At 46.1% G+C, this 19,322-nt stretch overlaps 1 protein-coding gene across 1 annotated transcript; it reads left to right on the forward strand.

The window, feature by feature from the left end:
• The first annotated feature begins 334 nt into the window (after window positions 1-334).
• Window positions 335-19,060, forward strand: c4h15orf39 (chromosome 4 C15orf39 homolog). The gene is made up of 3 exons (XM_063197841.1): window positions 335-3,733; window positions 14,410-14,447; window positions 16,766-19,060. Exons 1-3 carry the CDS (start codon window positions 397-399, stop codon window positions 18,959-18,961), a joined length of 5,571 nt encoding a protein of 1,856 aa, XP_063053911.1. The 5' UTR covers window positions 335-396; the 3' UTR covers window positions 18,962-19,060.
• Window positions 19,061-19,322: the final 262 nt, after the last annotated feature.

A 19,322-nucleotide genomic window follows, 5' to 3' on the forward strand; every position in this document is an offset into this window, starting at 1 on the left:
CCTTTTTGTAAACATCTGTGCTTATTTTTTCTTTTCTTTTTTGTCTCGCAGGTGATTATGATCAGGCCATCGCCGTTACCAGATGCCATGAGCAGGATGCCGGCTCAAGGCGTCTTCAAATCCATATCCATGTCCCCAAGACAGATGCTCGCGATGGAAAGATCATCATCACCACCACCACCACCACCACCACCACCGGGGATGACTATACCTGGCGCTCTGAGTCTACCCCCCTACCCCCACCCCCACCCCCACGCGGACCCCCACCACCTGCAGTACACCGGAGCCTACTTCTCCTACCGGCTCTGAGGAGTGGAAGAGGAGAGGAGTGGAGGTGGAGGTGGAGGTGGTGGGGACGGGGTTGGGGGTGATCTTGCGTCCTCGTGGGGCACCTCCATGTATGTGCCCTGTCTGGGGAACGCCAGCAGGAGCCCCCTTGTGGCCACGGCTCTCGCCGAGGGCACAATTAGCAGCCCCGGCACCGCCTACCCCCACCACCAGGACAAAGCCAAGGTGCCATTGCCAGTCGGCGCTGGCCCTGCGCCCGGGCCTGTGGGCGTCTCCTTGCCATCGCCTCTGAGTGTCAAGCAGCTGCTGCTGGATAAACGCAGGCAGGCGGCTTATTACGCCACTGAGCGGGAGCGGGCCAGGTGTGGTGGCGGTGGTCCAGGTACTGGCAGTGGCACTGGCAGCCCCAAGGTGCTCACACCTGTGGCGGTGCGGCACCAGTTGTTGGTGGGCGTTGGTGCTAACCGGTCCTGCCCACAGGCCCTGAGCCCGATGAGGCTGGCTGTGCCCAAGCCAATGTACGGCCATACCAGCAGCAGCAGCAGCAGCGGCAGCACAGTCTGCTGCTCAGATGCCCGCTGCACGGCGGGGCGCTGCTACGGCACGGAGCCGCCACCGCCGGGGATCATGCGCCGTACGCCCACGCACCTGTACGAGGAGGAGTGGCTGATGGGGTACAGGAAGGACCTGGAGATGGTCACAGAGCTGAGGAGTCTGTATCCAGAGCTTGTTGCTAAGGACCCGTCGCCAGGGAAGGAGGCCACCGCGGAGGAGTACTGCGGTATGGACGGTAAGGACGCACACTTGAAAAGGAGAGCGTCGCCTTATGGTGAAATCACCCACAGCAACGGTTACGCATGCAGTTCACCAGGCGGCGCGACGTTCATTAGCGTCCCCCCAGAGCCCTGCCAGAGACTACAGTTCCCGTCTACTAGAGACTATCCTGGCTTTCTTCCTGCTGCCCATCCTCGGCTGTATGGTCCGCATGCAGAGCTTGTTCAGTGCGGGGTTCCCCGCAAGGTGTACCCGGGATATTCTTACCTGCCCAAGTACCTACACGTCCCTCGGCATGTGAGAGCCTACTATTCTCAGAGCCACGTTGAGGCAGAGAAGGCCTGTGCAATTGCCAGAGACGTTTACAGCAACGCGTCCCCGTCATCTCCATCCCCCACAGCCTCGCCTGCCCACTGCTCCCCCTCGCCACTGTTTCGCCCTGCTCTGACCAGCACCCCCGGCCCCGGCCCCAGTCCTATTCCCAACCCCACCACGCCCTCTCACCTGCGCCTCCCCCGCCATCACCTGCCTCTCAGGGGCGTCGTCCCCCCCCACCACCATCAGCATGGCTTTCGCCCTTATCACCCACGCTTCAATGCCGGACACCCGAAACCTGCGTCTGTGAGACCTGCCCCGTTGCCCTATGGTCACCTGCTCCACCAGACTGCAGAGAAGCCGCTGGATTACTCCCTGAGTGGCGTGCGGCCGCCTTGGGGGCCGGGGCAGGTCCCGTTCCCTTACAGGCTGCCTGAGGTGGGGCAGAGCCCAAGCAGGCCGATCAGATTCAGACCAGAACTGAGGAGTCCACAGGGGAAGGGGAATATACCACCCCAAGCTATAGCCCCTCTAGGTCACACTATGGACTTTAACGGGGAGTGCGGTGTCACAGATAAAGTCCTCTCTGCTGTCACTCCAGAGAAGAGGGCACATCGAAGGGACTCGGCTGGTCAGTCCAGCCGTAAAAGAAGCCTGGACACAAGGGACGGCTACAAAAAGGAAGATGTTACTGTTGTTGACGACGACGACGTGTTTGAAGTTGAGGTGACGAACAAGAAGCGAAAGGTGGACCTGGACAGCCTCAAAGGAGAAGCTTCTTCACCCCATCCAAAGGTGTCTCCACCCATGCCTGTCATCAACCAGGTGTTTAGCCTGGCACCTTACAAACTCTACCTGGAGGCGGCTGGCGTGTTGTTGCCCTCTGCTAAACGGACCAGGAGCAACGATGGTGGCACTCAGCAGTCTGCTAGCCCAAGCCCAAAGGTCAAATACAGTCCTGAGAGGAATCCGAATCAGAAATCCAAACGCTGTCACTCACTCGATTCAAGGTCGAAGAGGGCAGATGTAGTGAGCGTAAAACCACAGAGTGTTGACTTTCCAAAGAAGAAAGAGGAGACTGAGGAAGCGAGTCCAGATAGAAAGTTTAAGCGCGAGCTTGAGCTTGCACTCGCCTCATCAAATGTAATTGAATTAAAGTTTCCATCGGACACTCTGGAGAGGAAGGTAAAAAGCTGCTCAGAGACCGCTGTAGCCAGTGCGCCTATGTATAAAGTTGAGGGCACATCGGAGCATGGCACAGAGTCCACCAACAACAGAGAACGCCCTAAAAATACTCCAAATGCTTCAGCGCATCTGTTCAACATTGCACCAGCACCCTCGGTTGTGGTGGCCCCTGTAGCGCTCCCTGCGAAGAAGCAAGAGATGCAACCGGCTCCACTCCAAAATCCGGTCCGCGTTCAGAACCTGCAGAACATTCCACCTCAGTGTCTCAAACTCACCACCTACAACATCGTGCTCCCTGATATTCTGCGGAAACCGGTGCCAATCTTAAACCAGAGCACGAACCCAAGTCTTCAACTCCAGAACCTGAAGCCAAATGCACACATTCCGAACCCAAACCCAAATGCACACCTCCAGAACTCTGAGGTTTTGTGTAAAACGATTCCAATCCTCAACCAGAACACAAGCCCAAACCAAAGTCCGAACTCAAATCCATACCTCCAGAACCTGAACCCAAACCCGCACCTCCAGAAACCACCCATGCTCCTCGCTACCCCTCTGTCTTCAACCGAGCAGCAGACAAACACACAGGCTGCGACGGCAGAGGCCTCTCAGTCCAGGCAGGCCCGACACCAGTTCATGGAGATGCACCAGGCCCTGTGTAAGCTCCTCTACACTTCCGCCTCGGAGGAATCTCCGCAGGTCCTCCGCGACTGGCTGTGCAGCATGGAGCTGACCAAGACCACCTTCCCGCCCGATAAGCACCAGCGTGTGGCCTGCCTGGTGGGCGCCAGGGCCCGGGAGGTATGGACGCGCGCCCGCGACTTGCACCTTCTCCTGCAGCGGCTCCTGGCCATGCTGAAGGGCTACCATGCGCGCAGCACGTGCCCGTTCCCACATGTGACGCGGGCCGGTGGGGGCATCTTTGTGCCCATGCTGGTGCTGAAGGAGGGCCTGTTCCCGCAGGTCCAGGGCACGCACATAGACCAGGTGTTGCAGGAGCACCGCGTGGAACTGCGGCCCACCACCCTGTCCGAGGAGAAGCTGCTGACGCAGGTGCAGCGGCGGTCCTTCTCGTCCAAGCTGCGCAGGCTCCTGTCACTCCGCCACCTGCCCGAGGTCTACGCCGACGTGCTCAACCTGTTCTATTACACCTGTGTCTGCAAAGTGCTCGGTGAGTAACTAATAATGGCAATAATGATAAAAATAATAATAAGTGTACTTATGATGATAATAACGATGGTAATGGCTGTTTTTACATCCATCCATGAATACGGACACATGGTCAAAAAACTACAATTTTCGGGTTGTGCACAGTTAAAAAACAACAGATCAGCTGCTCGTTACCAATGCAAAAATTGGCATTTTCCTGATTTGAAGTTGCCCATATGGGTAATTTCACGTGAAATCAGACACTTTGGGCCCCGAGCGACCCGGATTTCAATAATACTTGGTGTGCCTTTTCAGTAGCAAGGTAGCACCCCAGAACTGCATTGGTTTGAATCTGACACTAATATTAAGGGAGAAACAGACTAGGAAAGGTTCACATGTGAGGGTAGGACACTATACATTCAGCCCTGAATATATCAGTCAGTGTTAGTCACAAAAAGATGCCTATGGTGTTGTTTGAAAGCTCTTTTCTGGCTCTACATATTACACAATCACCTTGGAATACAACTACTCTCAGAATATGAATTATGATAAATTGAAAAATTTAAAATTGAATATCTAAAAAACCTATATTTTAAAATGGCCAGTTCCTTGTCCAAACGTAGCCGGCAATGTCATGAGCAGCACCTAAAATGCTGGTGTTCGGTTTGTTATTCATTTCAGAGAGAAGTTGACTCACAAATATGGCGTCATACAGACCACTTACTAATAATATGGTAATACCATAGTAGCATCACATGACAAAACAAAAACAAAACAAAAATGGTCAGTGTCCATGGTCCCAGGTTTCAGAAACTAAGGCAGATGTCCATTTATACACACCAAATGATGATATGTGAATGTTTGAACATTCCTTCTCTGTGTACCTGTGCCATCTTCCCTTTACCGTACTTTAAAGAGATAATCAATGGCTACACTCTCATTTTGTACTCTACCAGTGCATTTGAAGCAGCAGCTGTGTCTTTTGTAGATAATGTATAAGTACGTCCCGTTGCAGTTACAGGTTCCACTACCAGAAGCACATCCTGATGATCCATGACAAGTCTATCTGGTGATAGATTTTGGACTTTTCACCAAGATCTTCTTCTTCAATAAAAATCGAAGGATTGCGGTTTTGCTCTGCGTTGTGTTTTAAAGTAACTCTTTTGCAAAAATAAAAATAAGTCTTGACGGAGTGATTAAAAGGGTCAATCAAATGGTAATTTATTAGCGATGAGAAAGGGATTACAAAGAGGTAAATGAATAAAAGAAATAAAGTATAAAAGTAAAAAGGGTAAAAAGACGAGGAGAGACTAAGTCTTACCAAGTCCAAAAAAATGACAAAGTCTTTGCGAAATGAAAATCTGCACGGGGGCAGCGTCTCACTAACAGCGCTCGAGTATCCCTTCTCCAAGATAGACAAAATGGAAGACGAAGGCCAAAGGTTTTATACCCCCAAGCTTGCCACGTCTGCCACTCTATCTCTCCCAGAAGAGACGACACTCTTGCTTTAATCTTACCAACAACCTTGTGATCTCTCTTCAATTCTATCTCTAAGTTAACAAAAAAGATGTCTGGCACCATAAAGGCAATGTCCGGCGCCATAAAGACAAGGGTCTGGCTGAGGAATTCACTCTCCTAATCCACCAGTCCTCCCCTGAAGTGTATTAATTGCTTATACCATAGTCGTAAAATAGTCATAAATGCCACAAAGCCATCTGGCCGAAAATAGTCATAAATGCCACAAAGCCATCTGGCCGACCTCGAGCTAAGCCCTAAACCTCCCTCCCACATTCTTCCAACGACCTGTGGTCTCCGTGGGGGCATGAGATCAATTTTGCGTTAATCCCACCTGAACAACGGCAGCACATGAATGTGCAAGAAAACACACTAACTAGAATACACCAGAATTCTACACTGGTCTGAAGGGAAAAGTGAAGGATGGAGATGGCCCATGAGGATGCAGGAAGTTCAGTTTCACCTCTCCAGTGCTCGGCATACATTCCTCAGCACATGCTAGCCACCAGTTGCCATCATATACAGCTACAACATACCCTTTGATGCTTGAAAATGTAACACATTCCTTTACTGAGCTCACTCTTTCAACTCTGCCTTCTCTGAATGCTCAAAATGGCCTAACTTCCACTGTGTCCATTGACAATGGGCAGAAGCTGTGTAGTTTTTGAGTACCTGGAATAGTTCTTGCAGATTCAAACCTTTTCAACAGGTTTGTCAGCTTCATGATGGTACATCTCTGTTGTGGCAAACTGGCAATGGATGTTCTTGACATTATCCTTGACAAATTCAACAGTTTGGTATGGCGTTACAATTTAATTGTCAATAGGACGTTGCAGACTTGCTCATGCAGCAAGCCAATTTAACTGTCCTCCAACGCCATCACATGGACCTTTGCCATGTGATGTGGCAAAAAAGTGCCACTCTGCAGGTATGTGAAAATCTGCCTCGTGGTGGCACAAATTTGTTGTGTTTTTAAGGTTCTTATATTGTGCAGCACAGCCATCAGAAAAAATATAGGATCTTCTTTGGACGTTCTGTCATTGATGAAGTGTCACTGAGGAACTGAATTAGGAGCTTCTGAAACAGATGTACAGCAATTGTATCATGAATGTTGCAGTCTGAAATAACAACAAAACAGATTTTTTTTCCCAGTTTCAACTGAGCTTGGCAGTAGCATACAAATGGATGGATTGTGGCCTGCACTGGTTGTTCCAGTGAAATGATTGAATAGCATCTTGAATTACAAAACCTATAGTTTTAAAAACATTCTGGTTCAAGGGAGTCAGTCAAGGATAATGTCAAGAACATCCATTGCAGTTTGCCACAACAGAGATGTACCATCATGAAGCTGCCTGTTGAAAAGGTTTGAATCTGCAAGAACTATTCCAGGTACTCAAAAACTACACAGCTTCTGCCCATTGTCAATGGACACAGTGGAAGTTAGGCCATTTTGAGCATTCAGAGAAGGCAGAGTTGAAAGAGTGAGCTCAGTAAAGGAATGTGTTACATTTTCAAGCATCAAAGGGTATGTTGTAGCTGTATATGATGGCAACTGGTGGCTAGCATGTGCTGAGGAATGTATGCCGAGCACTGGAGAGGTGAAACTGAACTTCCTGCATACTCATGGGCCATCTCCATCCTTCACTTTTCCCTTCAGACCAGATAGACTTGTCATGGATCATCAGGATGTGCTTCTGGTAGTGGAACCTGTAACTGCAACGGGACGTACTTATACATTATCTACAAAAGACACAGCTGTTGCTTCAAATGCACTGGTAGAGTACAAAATGAGAGTGTATCCATTGATTATCTCTTTAAAGTACGGTAAAGGGAAGATGGCACAGGTACACAGAGAAGGAATGTTCAAACATTCACATATCATCATTTGGTGTGTATAAATGGACATCTGCCTTAGTTTCTGAAACCTGGGACCATGGACACTGACCATTTTTGTTTTGTTTTTGTTTTGTCATGTGATGCTACTATGCTATTATCATATTATTAGTAAGTGGTCTGTATGACGCCATATTTGTGAGTCAAATTCTCTCTGAAATGAATAACAAACCGAACACCAGCATTTTAGGTGCTGCTCATGACATTGCCGGCTACGTTTGGACAAGGAACTGGCCATTTTAAAATATAGGTTTTTTAGATATTCAATTTTTAATTTTTCAATTTATCATAATTCATATTCTGAGAGTAGTTGTATTCTAAGGTGATTGTGTAATATGTAGAGCCAGAAAAGAGCTTTCAAACAACACCACAGGCATCTTTGTGTGACTAACACTGACTGATATATTCAAGGCTGAATGTATAGTGTCCTACCCTCACATGTGAACCTTTCCTAGTCTGTTTCTCCCTTAATATTAGTGTCAGATTCAAACCAATGCAGTTCTGGGGTGCTACCTTGCTACTGAAAAGGCACACCAAGTATGATCGAAATCCGGGTCGGTCGGGTCCCACAGTGTCTGATTTCACGTGAAATGACCCATATGACCTTTGACCTTTCAATGTGAGATGTATGACGTCTCTCATATGGCCCACTTGTGCGCTTCTGGCACCTAAGCAGGAGGAGCCTTTGGCTCCTACCACTTTTCCTGAACACGATGAACCGTATTCACAGTGTACAGTTAAGTATTGATTACAGTGCCTGAAGCAATGTGGGATGACTTGGTGCCTTGCTCAAGGGTACTTCAGCCACGGATAAGGAGCTTCCTTTTGTAAATTGTGTCAGGAAGCAATGTTGGACCTAAATGTGTCTAAAACCAAGGATATGTGCATTGTTTTTAGACGCAAATGCCTGCAACCCACCATAACCGAGCTAAAATGACAGACCATTGACATTTTTCATTAGTACAAATACCTGGCTTCTTCCATTATTGATGACAAATTGACTTTTAACAGTAACATGAACATGCTGTGCAAGAAAGGGCACCAGCGCTTTCATGTTTTCAGTAAGCTGGTATGGTTCCATGTTGAAGTCTCTAATGATGTTTTGTAGATCCCTCATAGAATCCATAGGCTACTCACTCACATTCTCTGCCATCTGATGGTATACTTTTCTCAATGTGAAAAACAAAAATGCTGTATCTAAGATTATTAAGGTAAACAGTAACATAACTGGTGTTCAACAGAAAAGCATGACTGCTTTATATGAAGAACAGGTTATCAGGAAAGCTGAATCTATTTTGGACAATTACATCCATCCTCTGCACAGTGAATTACAAATTTTGCCCCGTTTTTGCCCAAAAAATTTTCCCGTTTTAAATTTCCACTTGCCCGGACAAACAAGACACAAGCACTATTTTATACCTCCCTCTGTTAAGCTGCTTAACTCCACTAATAAAAGCAGATAGCCATTTGTCAGGTTGTGTATTTATTTATGTTCTAGGTAGGCCTGTCTTTCATACTGTGCATCTCACGAACGCCAGCATTCTTATCTTTTTTTAAAAAATCTTACACTGTGCACTACAACACACACACACACACACACACACACACACACACACACACACACACACACACACACACACACACACACACACACACACACACACACACACACATTTTAGTGTGTGTGTGTGTGTGTGCGTGTGCGTGTGTGTGTGTGTGTGTGTGTGTGTGTGTGTGTGTGCGTGTGTGTGTGTACTACTGCTGCAAATGAGTTGGCACAGCAAACTGGGACAAATGAAGCTACTTGACTTGACTATTAGTATGAGATTTGAACTGGAAGCCCTTTGATCACAAGACCCACTCCCTAATCGTTTGGCCACAGATTGAATCCAAATTAATTTAAGTACTGTTAATTTTACGATACCTTTTTGCATTTCATACTGAATAATAAATTAAAAATTAGAGAGTATAAAAGGTAAAAAGGTGGCCAAGACAAGTGCAGAGTCCTGAAGATACCGTCATTTCTGGCCAGGGGAATATAAGCTGCACCCACTAAATTTAAAAAAGAAAAAAATGTTTTTGTTCATACATAGGCTGCGCCTATGTATAAACTGCAGGTGTTCACTGGTTCTTTGTAACATGGAATATTTACACTTGAGAATCCCCTTAAAAATGCAGTCAGTGTACAGAACGAATGTAATCTGTCAGTGAGATATGCCCCTTTAGCACAAGTTATTAGATATTTGGTATTTGACCCGTAAAAAAGGCCCAGCACCGGTTGTACTTCCTGAGAGTACTTAAGAAAGAACAGTTAGACTCAAACTTGCTGGTGACCTTTTACCGTTCTACCATAGAGAGCCTGCTGACCTACGCAGTGTCTGTTTCTCTCTTAATATTGGTGTCAGATTCACAAAAATGCAGTTCTGGGGTGCTACCTTGCTACTAAACAGGCACAGCAAGTATGACTGAAATCCGTGTCGGTCGGGTCCCAAAGTGTCTGATTTCACGTGAAATGACCCCAATGCAAAAATTGGCATTTTCCTGATTTGAAGTTGCCCATATGACCTTTTCAATGTGAGATGTATGACGTCTCTCATATGGCCCACTTGTGCGCTTCTGGCACCTAAGCAGGAGGAGCCTTTGGCTCCTACCACTTTTCCTGAACACGATGAACCGTATTCACCAACATGATCTCTAAAAATTCTGTGCTCCTGGACACGGATGTTAAGGGCACAAAATTCATGTCCAGGAGCACGGATTTTGCCAAAATTCCGTGCTCCTGGACACGGAATTGTTTTCCGTGCTCCTGGACACGGAATTGTTTTCCGTGATGGACACAGAGAAGTGCTCTCTCTATAGGCTACTCCCACAGCTCTATGTTTCCACAGTCTTGTGTTTTCTCAGGATTTTTCTAATTTCAAATATTTTTTTCTCACATTTTTTTTTTCCTACTGACAGGTTAGGGTTAGGGATTGTTTTGGTCTGGGCACAGCTAGTTTTCTTTCATTCATTATATGAGTTTGATAGCCTAGCAACCAACTGGAAAAGGTCTTTCTCAAAAAAAATGTCTTTAATGACAGGTTATGGTAAGGGAATGTTTTGGTCAGGGCACAACTTAAATTGCTATAGCATTATTTTGTTTAGGATTAGCATTTGGTATGTATTTTCTAATGATAGAGTTACACAGCGCTACGGTAATAGCCTATAGAAAGCACTTCCGTGTGCCCATCACAGAAAACAATTCTGTGTCCAGGAGCACGGAAAACAATTCCGTGTCCAGGAGCACGGAATTTTGGCAAAATCCGTGCTCCTGGACACGGATTTCGTGTCCTTAACATCCGTGTCCAGGAGCACAGAATTTTTGGAGATCAGGCTGTATTCACAGTGTACAGTTAAGTATTGATTACAGTGCCTGAAGCAATGTGGGATGACTTGGTGCCTTGCTCAAGGGTACTTCAGCCACGGATAAGGAGCTTCCTTTTGTAAATTGTGTCAGGAAGCAATGTTGGACCTAAATGTGTCTAAAACCAAGGATATGTGCATTGTTTTTAGACGCAAATGCCTGCAACCCACCATAACCGAGCTAAAATGACAGACCATTGACATTTTTCATTAGTACAAATACCTGGCTTCTTCCATTATTGATGACAAATTGACTTTTAACAGTAACATGAACATGCTGTGCAAGAAAGGGCAGCAGCGCTTTTATGTTTTCAGTAAGCTGGTATGGTTCCATGTTGAAGTCTCTAATGATGTTTTGTAGATCCCTCATAGAATCCATAGGCTACTCACTCACGTTCTCTGCCATCTGATGGTATACTTTTCTCAATGTGAAAAACAAAAATGCTGTATCTAAGATTATTAAGGTAAACAGTAACATAACTGGTGTTCAACAGAAAAGTATGACTGCTTAATATGAAGATCAGGTAATCAGGAAGGCTGAGTCTATTTTGGACAATTGCCTATCCTCTCCACAGTGACTTTGAAATTTTGCCCTCTGGTTCCCGTTTTAAATTTCCACTTGCCCGGACAAACAAGACACAAGCACTATTTTATACCTCCCTCTGTTAAGCTGCTTAACTCCACAAATAAATACACAACCTGACAAATGGCTATCTGCTTTTATAAATGTTCTAGGTAGGCCTGTTTTTCATACTGTGCATCTCACGAACTCCAGCATTCTTATATTTAAAAAAAAAATCTTACACTGTGCACTACCCCCCCACCCCCCCCTAAACACACACACACACACACACACACACACACACACACACACACACACACACACACACACACACACACACACACACACACACACACACACACACACACACCCACACAGACACACACACACACACATTTATTTTAGTGTTTTATTAAGAGTGTGTGTGTGTGCGTGTGCGTGTGCGTGTGTGTGTGTACTACTGCTGCAAATCAATTGGCACAGCAAACTGGGACAAATGAAGCTACTTGACTTGACTATTAGTATGAGATTTGAACTGGAAGCCCTTTGATCACAAGACCCACTCCCTAATCGTTTGGCCACAGATTGAATCCAAATTAATTTAAGTACTGTTAATTTTACGATACCTTTTTGCATTTCATACTGAATAATAAATAAAAAATTAGAGAGTATGAAAGGTAAAAAGGTGGCCAAGACAAGTGCAGAGTCCTGAAGATACCGTCATTTCTGGCCAGGGGAATATAAGCTGCACCCACTAAATTTAAAAAAGAAAAAAAATGTTTTTGTTCATACATAGGCTGCTACAAACTATTTTGTTTCCTTTCTTATGAAGTAGCCAAAAAAAGCCCATATTATGTTTGGTGTACTTACAGTAAGTGATTCTTAAAGGGGTATGCCACTATTTTGGGGCTTAATACAGTTAAAATTTTATAAAGGTGGTAAAGTGTCTTATTTTTCATGTAAGCCGTTGTCTTGCTTTAAGACAAGTTAAAAGAGGGAGTATGTCGCTAAGCTAGTGAAAGTCAATGCATCCATGTAGCATTGCTACATGCTACACGGATCCATTGACTTTCACTAGCTTGGCGACATGCTCCCTCTTTTAACTTGTCTTAAAGCAAGACAACGGCTTACATGAAAAATAAGACACTTTACCACCTTTATAAACCCCAGCCAATGATTTAAACTGTATTAAGCCCCAAAATAGTGGCATACACCACGTTCCACATTATTACGCAAATGACATTTTTTGCCGTTTTCCCAAATAATCAATAGAAATGACAGTCGTCATATTTTTCAAGTCATCAGCCATTAGAGTACAATTTTAAACGTTTTTGAATGAACCTTCCAATGACATCGGTATTTTTTAAAATAATAAAAAACTTAAAATGCCCAAAATGCTCTGTTCCAATTAATTACGCAAAACAGTTTTGTAGTGTTGTAATCCAAATGTCTTTCTTTTTTTCCCATTTACATCAAAACAGTTGGCATTTGGTACCTTCAATACATTTCAATGTTCAAAACTTTGCTATAAGCTGTAACTGGAATGCTGCATTTAATATTGAAGTGATGGAATTGCATGGTAGTTATGGAAGCCCAGATATCCTTGCTGCTTTGATCTCAGCTGTTTTTGTTTGTTTGGTCGGGTGACCCACACTTCACTCTTCAATATACCCGTAGATTTCCATGCCACGTTTAGGTGCTTTGGAGATGATGACATTCTAACTCACCAGACATAACATCCCATTCATTTTCAATGGGGTTTTATGTCTGGTGAGTTAAAATGTCGATACCACCAAAGCACCTAAACGTGGCATGGAAATCTATGGGTATATTGAAGAGTGAAGTGTGGGGTCACCAGACCAAACAAACAAAAAACAGTTGAGAGTAAAGCATCAAGGATATCTGGGCTTCCATAACTCCCATGCAATGCCCTGCCATTGACTTCAATGTTAAAGGCAGCATTCCAGTTACTAAGACAAAGAGGTTATCATCAAGTATTGAACATTGAAATGTAATTTAGAAGGTACAAAAATCCAACTGTGTTGATGTAAATGGGAAACAAAGAAAGAAATTTGGATTACAACACTACAAAACTACTTTGCGTAATAATGTGGAACAGAGCATTTTAAGTTTTTTATTACTTAAAAAATACCGTTATCATTGGAAGGTTCATTCAAAAACGTTTTAATTGTACTCTAATGGCGGATGACTTGGAAATTATGACGACTGTCATTTGCATTGATTATTTGGGGAAACAGCGAAAAATGTCAGTTGCATAATAATGTGGAACGTGGTGTACTTCTTTAACTTTCATCACCAAACTTGGTGTCAAGTCTATAGGTGCATTCGAGATGTGTCAACGCATTCATGCGCGTTTAGACAGCAATGCACACTGGATGGAAAATGCTGCATGACGGTTAGATTTCCTGTCAAACTTCGAAATTTCGTCGACGTTGCGTTGACGAGGTGACATGTCACATGGTGTAAAACTATCGCGGGATGAATGCGGCTGCAGTCAGATCTTGCAACCTCTGCAGTTGCTTATCCCCTTCAACGCTCGTCGGCGGACTGCCTCCGAGGTCACGCGCCCATGAACTGGTTGGTCAACAACTCACTCACGTGTGTATATGGGTCTTGTCTCACACCTCTACACAAGTTTGCGCAGGTCCCCACTTCAGCTCCTCCTCACTGCCTGTCCCCCCACTCCTCACACGTGGTGTGTTAGTAGAGCAAACCGGTGCGAGCTCATCGTCTCGTTCATATTTGTGGCCGACTGCAAATGCGCTGTATTTAATGACACCCACATCGTGACAACAAGTTCTCGCTGACGTGCCTTGCGCAACGTCGACGCTCGCAACAAAGTCGTATGCGCTTACTGTCACTGCTGTGTTGACACAGGAGGAGACTTCAGGAGAATACAAGGGAAGCTTATCACACGGAATCAGCTGTTGGCCTTTTTTGCATTGTGCAAATGCAAACCCACAAAAGTCTTTTTTCCCTCTCACTCTCTTATTCTGTAAAAGGTTGAATCAGCTGAGATAAACTCAGGGTTCGTTGATTGTTGATGTTAATAGGCATGCCATGACCACCCGTTGGGTACATAAAGTCAGGCGTAGGTAGGTTTGGCCGTGGGTCTTTTCAACTCTGACTCGTGCTCTCACACACACACAGACAAACACATGAGTTTGGGTATGTTCAGTCATTAAAACACTGCATGCTTCTCCTTAAGTTGCTGATTTGTTATTTAGGTGTACATTGGTATTTTTATGTTTGCATGTTTATATTTTTGTTCTGAATTTCATTTCTTTATACTTTTTTGTTCACAGATTCGGTATCCCATTGTGCTGACAAAAAGACCCCTCAGGTATCTTATCTCCTCTGCTCTCTGCCTCTACCCACACTGCGTGGCAATGGCAGCTTTGTTTTTCTTTCTTCGCACTTGTCCCAACTTCGCTTCAGCTCTGCTTTTTGCGCTGTCCATTTTCTTATTGCAGTTTGATGCTTCTACTTGCACATCTCATGTTGCCGTTTTATGTATTTGTTTATTTACTGTATTTTGCGTTATATGTAGCGGGGGAGGGGTGAGTTTTGACAGGGGCAACACGTGGGAGGGCAACCTGTGGGATGTAACTTGTCACACCTGCCTCTCCCACTTTATGTTGACTAGAAAGACTAACCTGGGTTTTGTAAATGACTGAGATGTTACTGGTGTCTGCAATCAAATAGGTGTGTGAATGTGTGGACACTTGAATACAGGGCCATAAATTAACTTTTTTCATCACCAGCAAAATTGGCTAGTAGATGTTAATCTTATTAGCCAAACACACTCTCACTAATGGGTCAAAGTGGCTAATAAGTTGGTCTTTTCTATCAGCCAAACTGAATTACAGGGTTCCCACGGGTCATGGAATTTCTGGAATATCATGGAATTTCATAAAAGTTTTTCCAGTCATGGAAAGTCATGGAATTTTACCATTTTGCATGCACAGTCATGGAATATCATGGAATTGTCTTAACAGTTGTGAAAAATCAAAAACTTTTTTGTTTGGTGTATATAACATTGTTTCTTACTGGTTATACTACAACGCTTTGCCAGAGACAGTTAAGTTTTGCGCTGTAATGTCCAACATTTTAGAATGCAATGAGCACACTAAAGTCTGGAGGCTGTAGGGGTGAAGATAATCTTCAGTTTTCACACTTAAAAAAAACTTTTTAACGTCATCTCGTTTTACCGAAATGGTCATGGAAATTCTGTTTTTTGGGTCTGGAAAGTCATGGAAAATCATGGAATTTTATATCTGAATTAGAGTGGGAACCCTGGAATTTGCACAAGTATTTGGCCGGTTGGCTGGTATTAATTAAGAGCCCTGCTTGAATGCGTGTACACGTGAGTGCATGCTTCCCACTGCACGGAGCGGCTTTCAGTGGAAGAGCTGAGAGTGTGTTTGAGTAACTGAAACTGGTAGAGAAACTTGCTTATCACAAATGCAGGTGATCACTTTGTTGATTCCAAAAGTAGTCTCATGGTAACTGAACTCGTTTGGTTTTGGCAAAGGACGCGCTCAACTTCTTGGAAAAACGAAAGTCTTTGGGTGCGAGATGAAATGTATCAACTTAAAGAAGAAAAATCCGCACTCATAAACTGCGCCTCATTATTTATTTATATTACCACCATGTCCAAAAAGCAAACGCGTTTCGGCTATCAAGCCTTCATCAGTGCGTGGACATGGTGGTAATATAAATAAATAATGAGACGCAGTTTGTGAGTGCGGATTTTTCTTCCTTAAACTGAACTCGTTTGACCTGCCTGCACTGCTCCCACTTTGCTTCTTATCACGGTTTAATCTAGCACGTCTCGCCGTTGTGTGCAGTGATGCATAACTAGGTTTACACTCGTTGTGTACAGGATTTAGGTTTGTTGTAAACTGCCTGTATGCAAAATGTAAGGGGTGTTAGAAACTGTGCATTAGGGGTGTCATAAGGCCCGGGGACCGCATGCGGCCCGCCAGCTGGTTCAATCCGGCCCCAAACTTGTAGAGAAAAATATACTCAAAATGTCAAAATAAGAAGTAAATCTCTAGCCCATTACAAAACTTCCTACGGTTGCCTGAGACTAGTTCAGGTTTTTAATAATTGTGAACAAATGACTCTCTTGGATGCCATTTGCAGTCAATGCTCCTCATATAACCGCTGTCATCCACCATGAGATGAATGACTAGCAATGTGATTCCAATATGAAACAGAGATTTGCGATATTTTGCAGTTATGTTACTGGTCTGGCCCACTTGAGATCAAATATATGATCAGTATGTGGACCCTGAACTGAAATTACTTTGACACCCCTGCTGTACATGATGCAGTTACACACAATCCTGTAATATTCTTCCCACATTTGCCCCCCCAAGTTGGTGGTGTGTTAGTCAGGTCAGTGTCAGTTAAGTGTTAAATATCATGTCAGCCTTCTGCCTTAATTTTCTCAACCAAACAAAGCCATGAGGCCCTTCTTTCTTCTTTCTTTGAGTAAATGTTAGTTACTGTAGGTTAGTGAACATGTTTTAAGAATCACCACCACGATTGAGAAAAACCCATCTGCTTGATCATTGAAAAACGGCCTCGGACCTCCTAGAAAAGCGATTATAATTTATTATTATTTTTTTAATGTTATATTTTATGAAACATCAGGGCTTTAACAGACGTTTCTGTTCTTCAGCAGATGTAGCCACTGATGTGCCAGTCATTTCCGACGTGGAGGGACTCTCGGCGGAACCAGACGTCTTTGGGAACTCTCCGTATTACTGCTGTTCTGCGGGGTCTACTGAGGACCCCACCAACACCACCAGCAGCCGGCTGGGAGAACCTGAGAGGAACCGCTTCACAGTTAAGGAGGTACCTGAGAGGAACCGCGTCACAGTTAAGGAGGAACCTGAAAGGAACCGCTTCACAGTTAAGGAGGAACCTGAAAGGAACCGCTTCACAGTTAAGGAGGAACCTGAGAGGAACCGCGTCACAGTTAAGGAGGAACCTGAGAGGAACCGCGTCACAGTTAAGGAGGAACCTGAGGAATGGGATGCTAATGCGCTAACGTGTCGATTTGGGACCGAAGCTGGAGAATGCCATTTAACACCCAGGGAGGAACCGGAGAACGTGGGCAAACTGGATAACATGGAGGTATCCAAGAACTTGGTAGTAAAACTGGAGAATGTGGAGGTATCTAAGAACTCGGTAGTGAAGCTTGAGAATGTGAATATGTCTGAGGACATGGAGGTAAAACTTGAGAAAATGGATGTACCTGAGGACGTAGAAGTGAAACTTGAGGAGAACATGGATGAGCCTGAAGAGATGGGAGTAAAACTGGAGGAGGACATGGATGGATGGGGGAGACCAGGAGAGGAGGAGCAGGAGGAGGAACCGGAGTGGATGCAGGAACCGGAACGGTGGACTATCGTGAACTCTGTGGCGGGTGGGGAAGAGGAGGTGGTTTGGGAGCTGGTTCTTGGATTGTACACTGCTGACAATCACTATGAGAAGGGGCAGGACATTAAAGTGGAGGTGGTCAATGGAGAGGATCAGAGGACTGAGGAGGAGGAGCAGAAAGAGGAGGAGAGGGAGGTGGTGGAGGAGCAGGAAGAGGAGGAGGAGGTGGTGAACGAGAAAGAGAGGAGTGAGGACATGGAGGTGGGGAAGGAGAAAGAGAGGACTGAGGAGGAGGAGGAGGTGGAGAGCTTGTGGTGTTGCCCTGTGTCCTCAGATGAAGTGTCGTCTGAACAGAGTGGCCCTGACACAGACAGCGTCTATGCACCCTCCCGTAGGACCTCCTCCTCTTCGTCCTCCTCTTCCTCATCACCTTCGCGCAAAACACAAGAACCACCCAGGGGCCGACCCGGCGGTGTGGTCCTGAAACTGAGGAAAGTCTCGAACAGCGGTGGAGGGCCCGGGACAGAGACACTATACCAGGCCGTCAGCAACCTGACTGAGCCCAGCGAAGAGGGCAGGAGTAAGGGGGAAGACGGGAAGGGGAGACACCGCCACCACCACCACCATGGGACCAAGCGGTGGAAGAGGATTCGATCCAAGACACCCCAAAAGCACAACAAGGACCGTACGACAAAGGAGCACAAGAGAGATCGCCGGGACAAGGGTCGACAGCGGGAACGAGAACGGGAGAGGAGGAGGAGGGAGAGGAAGAAACGACGCAAGGAGCGGAATCGCTCCAGGAAGAGAGAGCGGAGGGAGAGGAGACGAAAACGACTCCGGCGAGCGCGCATCTTGTCCTCCTCCTCCCCCTCCTCTGAAGATGACGACCAGTCCACCCCTGGCCGCTCATTGCGTGACCGGGCCTTCCATGGCCGATCGTCCCACGTCCAGTCTTCCCACGACCGGTCGTCCCCCTACAGGCGCGCCAAAGCCCCCAAGATCCGCTACTGCCCCTACCTGTCCACCTGCCACCGTTCCGACCACCGGCGACGCTGGGTCCTGCGCTCGGCCGTGCAGTCAGCCCGCCGGGTCATGCAGCAGAACCACAACCATAGTGATGACCACCACAGCCCCAGCCTTGGCCCGGGCCTCGGCCCGGGCCCGGTCCCCAGCCCAAGCCCCAGCCCAAGCCCTGGCCCCAATCCTGTCCCCAATCCTGGCCCGGGCCCCAGCCCCAGCCCTCCCTTACCAGACCTGGTGGGAAAGCGCATCCGACACCTGTACGAGGAGAAGGACAAGTCGGAGGTGTGGTACCGCGGGACGGTACTGCGCGTGCACGAGAGCCACCCCAACCCGCTGAAGACGGTGTTCGAGGTCCATTACGACAGCGAGCCTGAGTGGCAGTACTACCTGGAGCTCCTCCTGGACTACCAGAAAGGCTGGCTCAAGCTCGAGCACTTCTAGCAATGCAAAGCAAACACCTGCTGGCCAAGGTGTGTGTGTGTGTGTGTGTGTGTGTGTGTGTGTGTGTGTGTGTGTGTGTGTGTGTGTGTGTGTGTGTGTGTGTGTTCGTATGTGTGTGTTCGTATGTGTGTGTTCGTATGTGTGTGTTCGTATGTGTGTGTGTGTGTGTGTGTGTTTGTATGTGTGTGTGTGTGTCAGTGTGTTTCTATGTGTGCGTGTGTGTCAGTGTGTTTGTGTTTGTGTGAGTGTGTGTCTGTGTGCGCGCGTCTGAACTTGAACACTGAAATATTACCTCTCTGAAGTAGTGCCTTGTTCTTTTGTCCTTACCCCTCATGCAAACATGTTTTTAATATAGTGGTAT

Source organism: Engraulis encrasicolus, chromosome 4 (assembly GCF_034702125.1).
Source record: "Engraulis encrasicolus isolate BLACKSEA-1 chromosome 4, IST_EnEncr_1.0, whole genome shotgun sequence".
Lineage (NCBI taxonomy): Eukaryota > Metazoa > Chordata > Actinopteri > Clupeiformes > Engraulidae > Engraulis > Engraulis encrasicolus.